The 6,249-nt window shown below is 35.1% G+C and overlaps 2 protein-coding genes across 3 annotated transcripts; one reads left to right on the top strand and one right to left on the bottom strand.

The window, feature by feature from the left end:
* LOC107643341 (tetratricopeptide repeat protein 1) lies at nt 85–4,369 on the top strand. Of its 2 annotated transcripts, XR_001620826.2 has the most exons (6): nt 85–568; nt 1,032–1,211; nt 2,171–2,297; nt 2,597–2,710; nt 3,610–3,782; nt 4,100–4,369. XR_001620826.2 is itself a non-coding variant. In XM_016346952.2 (5 exons), the coding sequence occupies exons 1-5, from the start codon at nt 275–277 to the stop codon at nt 3,723–3,725; spliced, it is 831 nt and encodes a 276-aa protein (XP_016202438.1). In that variant the 5' UTR covers nt 85–274; the 3' UTR covers nt 3,726–3,959. The 2 variants fall into 2 exon arrangements, 1 of the variants encoding a protein (XP_016202438.1); XM_016346952.2 differs by lacking the exon at nt 4,100–4,369 and having other exon boundaries at nt 3,610–3,959.
* Nucleotides 4,767–5,819, bottom strand: LOC107640377 (protein LATE FLOWERING-like). Its single transcript, XM_016343902.1, has 2 exons — nt 5,787–5,819; nt 4,767–5,225 (listed from the first exon to the last, which is right to left on the bottom strand). The coding sequence occupies exons 1-2, from the start codon at nt 5,817–5,819 to the stop codon at nt 4,767–4,769; spliced, it is 492 nt and encodes a 163-aa protein (XP_016199388.1).

Genomic DNA, 6,249 nt, shown 5'->3' with positions numbered 1-6,249 from the left:
GGACTGACTGATCCTATGCCATCTCATATTGTAGAAGAGTCTGGAAATTCAACCACAGACCAATAAGAATGAATTCTCTCATTTTTCTTTTAACAATTAAAATAGTAAATTGTGATCTCTTAACAAGCCAAAGAATCCATTTCCCATACTAGGAGAAAAAAAAAAAACGTCAGAACTCACAAGTCACAACAAACCCGAGTAGTCCTAGCCCCTCACCTCACTTCTTTCCGTTATCATCGAAACAAGCCCCAATCACACTGAACCTTGAGAGAAAATGGTGGTGGTGATAGAGCAGCAAGAGACTGAGGATCGAAACGCGAATCCTTCCAACGCTGCCGGTAACGACGCTTCCGACGGTTTTGAAACGGCCAGCGACACCGACCTGGGCAGCGACACCGGAGGCGATGACGTCGGTGCTAGCAGCCATGATCAACAGCTCGAACAACCGCAACAGCAACATCAACAACAGCAGCCGAAGCCAGAGCATTCGGAGCCGGAACCTGAGCAGAGTGTTTCTCCAAGTAATAGTTTCTCTGGGGATCCCTTGATCAACGAGGAATTGGAGAAGGTTCGGTTTCAAAATTTTAGGGTTTTGATAATTTTGCATTTAATTTGGTTTCTTCTTTTAGCGTGATCATGTTCTTTGGTAGTAATTACTGTTTCTTAGTTTCATTTTCCAGTGTATTTATTCGTTAAAATGGTTTATAATAAAAAATTTACTGATTCTTTATTTTAATGGAGTGGTTTGATGCTATTAGGTTGCATAATAATATCAGGGAGTTTGAGTCTGAGCAGTAGTGATTTATAAATTGCACTAGAGAACATGTGAAGTCTCAAGATTATGTTCAATTGGTTAAGCAGACTAATTGTCTTCAGACTAATTGTCTTCAGACTAATTGGTTAACTAAAAACATGATCGATTATCTACGTAATGGTCCTGGTCTAAATTGAACCATTTGATGTGGTATTTAAAACATGCATTTTCATTTTAAGGTTAAAAATACACAAAATAGTTATGCCACATGCTGCAGAAAGCATTGGTTCAAGCAAATGAGGCAAAGGCAGAAGGGAACAAGCTTTTTGTGGATGGGAAGTATGAGGAAGCATTATCCCAGTATGAACTTGCTCTACAAGTTGCACCTGATATGCCTTCATCTGTTGAAATACTCTCAATATGTCATGCAAACCGTGCTGTGTGCTTTCAGAAACTGGTATGGTGTTCTTTCTTGCTATTAATGAGAATAGCATTTGTCAGCACCTTCTCCTATCAATTATTATGTTGTAAATCAGATGGACTATTTATCTCTATTTTTTTATTTTTTATTTTTCTAAAAAGCTTGATAACCTATGTCTAGTGGTCTGTGTGATTTGCCTACTAATTTGGAAGTGTATGATTAGGTATTTTTTTTATGGTTATTATTTGGACAGTTAAATTGTCATTACTCTTGAATTTAAAAGTTTTATTATACAGAAAACAGGGAATGCATAATTCTGGAAAATAAAAAAAATTCTATCTGTATACAAGATAGAAAGTAGAAGCTTTAAGCTTAATTCTCTCTTGTTACAGGGGTAAATTGGCAAACTTAATGATGTGGAGATTATAACCCAACCATAATTTCCTTGACATGTTCATTGTGTAAAAGTAATAGTGAAAATAGAAAAGGAAAATTGGAAACAATTTATTGTTTCAACTATTTCTTTAAGAAAATTGTGCACTAAACCAAACAAACCCTATAGCATTTTAACTATTTATTGATGTGCATTGGTCTGGTTCCTTGTAAGACTTGCGAATTTGAGGCTATTTACTAATTAAATATAATCTAGTTTAGTATATACATATTTATTACTTCCATAATGTAATTAGTCTATTCAAAACATGAACCCAACTTTGCTTAATTAAGAGGCCTGTTTAAAGTAAAAATATAATATGGGAGCTCACAAACTAGATACCTCATGCATCCATCCGAGGGGCCATTTTTGGCAAACAGGACCCTTTTAAGTGTGGTTCAACTCTTTCGTACCTCTTTTTTGATTTTCCAATCATATCTTTTGAAGTCATTTTAATCATAGATAAAGCTGGTATGGAATCTTGCATCATATTTGCCCTTTTATTTGAAATTGATTAAGTCAAGAATCTAATTTCCTTTAACTTATGCTAAACATATCCCAGGGAAAATATGACAACACAGTTAAAGAATGCACAAAAGCATTAGATCTGAATCCAGTGTATATTAAAGCTTTAGTAAGAAGAGGAGAAGCTCATGAAAAGCTTGAACATTTTGAAGAAGCCATTGCTGGTGAGTTCAGATCTTATATTAGGGGTTATTGAACTTTATTCTCTTTTGCACAGTAAGGGGGTAAGTGTGTTTCTCAAACTGGAAAGGTGCCACTGTTATGTGGTATTTGCCAACTTAGGGAAAGCCAGTATGAGTATCATTATGCATTCCTTATTGTTGGATCTTAATGAAGAAGTACATGTTTTGCATTCTGATGCCATTCAGATTTTTTTCCCCCTTTTCGCATCATTGAGTTCATTCATACCATAATTTTTTCGCCTTCACTAATTTTAGTTATTTTTTCAAATATCAATTGACAGATATGAAAAAGATCTTAGAAATTGATCCCTCAAATGATCAAGCTAGGAAGGCCATCAGGCGACTTGAGCCGCTTGCTGCAGAAAAGCGGGAAATGATGAAGGAAGAGATGATTGGCAAGTTTCTGTTTTCATCTTTATCTTGGATTTCAATTATAGTTGCCATTGTATCATGTACTTCGCATAGAACAGGGCATGGGCATTATTTCCTTACATTACCTTGATCCTTCATGCATACATTTATAATGTTACCCAAATATGATGCTCTTTTCTTTATTTCTTCTTGCTGCTGCAAAACTACCATCAATGACGGAAAAACATCCTGTCTCGGTTTCTGTGTATTTATTGGCACATTCATTTAGCTTTTTCGTCCATCCTTAAGATTTATTTGCAATCATGTGGTTGAAATTGGCTAAGTCCATATGTTAGTTTAGTCAGATGAAAATTATTTTATCAAAGGAATTTATGGATGCCTTACTACGATATTTCTAAGCATGGGATACCTAGGTGATAGAAAGATATACTATTATGTTTGAGTGATGATGTATGCAACTTTGGGTTTTCAGAGATTGCATTTTATCTTGTGGATATAGATTGTGTTTTCTTGAGAGTTTAGACTAGTATGCTCTGTGTTATGTGTGATGGGCATAGAGTTGGCATTTGTTAATTGGGATTTGGGAATCTTGTAGTTGGAGGAGAAACTTTAGGATTGTCTAGTTATATAAATTATCTTTTATCTTGAATTGCAGTCTTTGGTGCTTGATTTATTTATTGCTCAAACAAAACCTTTTGGATTCCAGGCAGAGCTGCTAGCTGCACTTGCATGTTAAGCCTATTATCTTCCTGGTTGTCTTTCATGTTAAACCTATTATCTGCTTCTTTACCTCTTGGTAGAGGCTGCAGAGTCTTATCTTCAGTTCCGAATATTTTCTATGTACTTACATTCTATAAACTATAATCCGGTACGATTTGCTATCTTCATTTTACTTGCACTGAAGAACTGTTTCTTGATGCAGCAAAACTAAAAGAAATGGGAAATTCTGTCTTGGGCCGGTTTGGGATGAGTGTCGATAACTTCAAAACAGTTAAAGATCCAAACACTGGTTCCTATTCTATCTCATTCCAGCGTTAAGCCTGGCAGAGCAAAGTCATAATAGCATTAAGAAAGATGCAGTCCATAATGATGCAGGTATGAGGCTTCATTGTGCATGCAAGACATTAGGAAAAGTTGAATGTTCTTAAAGGACTTTAGATCATCTAAAGTGAAAGTTTGTAAAGTGGAAAAAATGAGAGGTTAATCATTTTCAATTGAAGTTATTGATGGAAGGGTGATTATGACTAACTTCTTACTTACTTTCACATCTTTTTCACTCACCTAATAAATTTTTATCTCCTACTTTTAATTCAGTGGTGCTAAGCATTGGCTACTGGCTAGTCAAGTACTTCATGTCATAGCTAGAAGATGATGGAACTAATCTATTGCTACATTCTTTTTTTTTTTCTTAGGCACCTTGGAATTCTGGGTTATTTAAGTAGTGAGGAAGTTGAACATTGCTAGAATCATGAGTAAGTGCAAACATAACGGTTCATGATGGCAATATCGAAGTGTTTTGGGTTTGTTCGCGGCTGCTTTTCATCACGGGTTTATTCATTGTGTTGTGTTAGTTATTACTGTTAGATGTGATTACTGATTAACTAACAAGTGGTTGTTTATTTGTTTTACAAAGGCCCTTAATTCATGCAGATAATATAAATTGAGTCTTTGAACTATACGTATATAATTTATGCTGATGTCACATCAATATATCATTTGATAATACCTGAGTTGGTGTCATATTGACTAAATGAAAAAAGAAAAAATTTCAGAAAAAAAAACAAGAGAGAAAAAGAAAAAATTTGAGGGGGGTCTCTCCTGTTTTAGGTGTGAATGTGAATCTGAAATATGATTTCATTATTCGGAAAAATGGAATTATTTTTTTCCAAGACGGTCAATTTCCCTTAAAAGCCAATTCCTCAATCTCAATGTCAACCTTGAGAAGCCTCATTCTATAAAAGGGAGCTTACAAATGGAGAGAGAAATCAAACTTTTGATATTTCTCTGCACCATTGGTCCTTGTCTCGATGTTTTGAGTGTCACTCTTCAGTAATGATATTTGTTGAGATGTGTCAACTGTCAAGTGTCAACACTGTTGAAGCTACTGCTTCTTCCAAGGCTTCTTTGCCAATCACCGAAACTTCTCTCATCAATATCCTCACTTAATCGGTAAGGAAACACACCATTATCTCCAGCAAATTCATGTTCGCCATTTGATCCAAATCCTTCTGAAATATGGCGGCTTGGGAAATACGCGAGATTCGCCGCAGTGATGAAGGTTGAAGGAAAAACCGTAGGAGGGGTCCACAGCGAAGAAGCAAATAGAAGATACGAGTGCTCAGCAGAAGCCCTCTTGGCGTTTCTTCTAGTTGTTCTCTCTTTTTTGTGAGCATTTTGGTGCCCCCTAAAGCTTGAGAACTGTAGAAAGTTCTTGAGCTGTATAGGCATCGAAAAACTCGATATTGCTGCATCGTCTTCTTCTGCTTGGCTTTCCTCTACTTTCACAACCGTTTCCTCAACTACTTCTATCTCTATATTCTGAAATGAAAAATACAACTAAAGAAAAGACAAAGAAGAGAAAATGCAGATTATAATTTGTATATTATTGAAAAGAAGGGATCAGGAACTGCTGTTAAGATTAAAAGCTTGATAATTTCCCACTACATGAAGTTTCCCAAATATCCTTATAAGATTAATGCATTTCTTTTTTTTTTTTCGGTGACTAATGCATTCCTTTGAGTTTTTTATTTTTAATATTGGAGTGGTAGTGGTGTTTTTTTAAAATGTGGATTGTTGGGGTGTTACTCAAGTGTGGGATCGTTTAATTAGAGAAGCAGAAATCGGACCGTCCGATTTATTAGAGGTGCAGAAATCGGACCGTCCGATTTGTAGAGGTGCAGAAATCGGACCGTCCGATTTGTAGGGGTACAGAAATCGGACCGTCCGATTTGTGGGAAGTGCAGAAATCGGACCGTCCGATTTGTGGGAGGTACACAAATCGGACCGTCCGATTTGTGGTAAAAAAAAAAATTTTAAGGTACAGAAATCGGACCCTCCGATTTCTGTACTTCCACAGTTTTAAAAAACACCAAAAATTACAATGTTAAGGTATATCACCACTTCTACTTCCATAACAAAAAAAATTATTGCAATAGAAAATAAAAAAACTTTAATTTTGTATTAAAGAGAGTAAAATACTATCCCTATACTTCATTTTTAAAAGAAAAACACAATGTTTTTTTGTTAGTTTTAAAAGAATAAAATATCTTTATACGACAATTAACAATGTTTGATTTATTACAAAGTAGGATGAGTTCAATTGATTTTTAATGGGATTAAATATCTTTTTAGTTTATTTCAAAATAACTATACACTATTAGGATTTATTTTAAAAAGTAGGGGTGTTCATGGGTTCGAGTAATCCGATTGTCTGTATAAATCTGAACCAAATCGAATCGATTAAATTGATTCTGGAACCAATGGACAATTGAGTATAATTGAACCTAATCTGATGATATCTGATCGTGATTGGTTTGGATATTAGTTTTAGAGAAATAGAATC

The sequence above is a fragment of the Arachis ipaensis genome, chromosome B05 (genome assembly GCF_000816755.2).
Source record: "Arachis ipaensis cultivar K30076 chromosome B05, Araip1.1, whole genome shotgun sequence".
Classification (NCBI taxonomy): Eukaryota; Viridiplantae; Streptophyta; class Magnoliopsida; order Fabales; family Fabaceae; genus Arachis; species Arachis ipaensis.
This window is presented reverse-complemented; position numbering and strand designations above follow the sequence as displayed.

Excerpts from the sequence above, each read along its gene's own strand:
- LOC107640377 (XM_016343902.1), bottom strand. The coding sequence starts at position 5,819 with ATGGAAGTAGAAGTGGTGATATACCTTAACATT. Across the intron at positions 5,226-5,786 it reads TGGTGATATACCTTAACATT|AATATAGAGATAGAAGTAGT; the intron begins GTAATTTTTGGT and ends TTTTCATTTCAG.
- LOC107643341 (XM_016346952.2), top strand. The coding sequence starts at position 275 with ATGGTGGTGGTGATAGAGCAGCAAGAGACTGAGGATCGAAACGCGAAT. Across the intron at positions 569-1,031 it reads TCAACGAGGAATTGGAGAAG|AAAGCATTGGTTCAAGCAAA; the intron begins GTTCGGTTTCAA and ends CACATGCTGCAG. Across the intron at positions 1,212-2,170 it reads CTGTGTGCTTTCAGAAACTG|GGAAAATATGACAACACAGT; the intron begins GTATGGTGTTCT and ends AACATATCCCAG.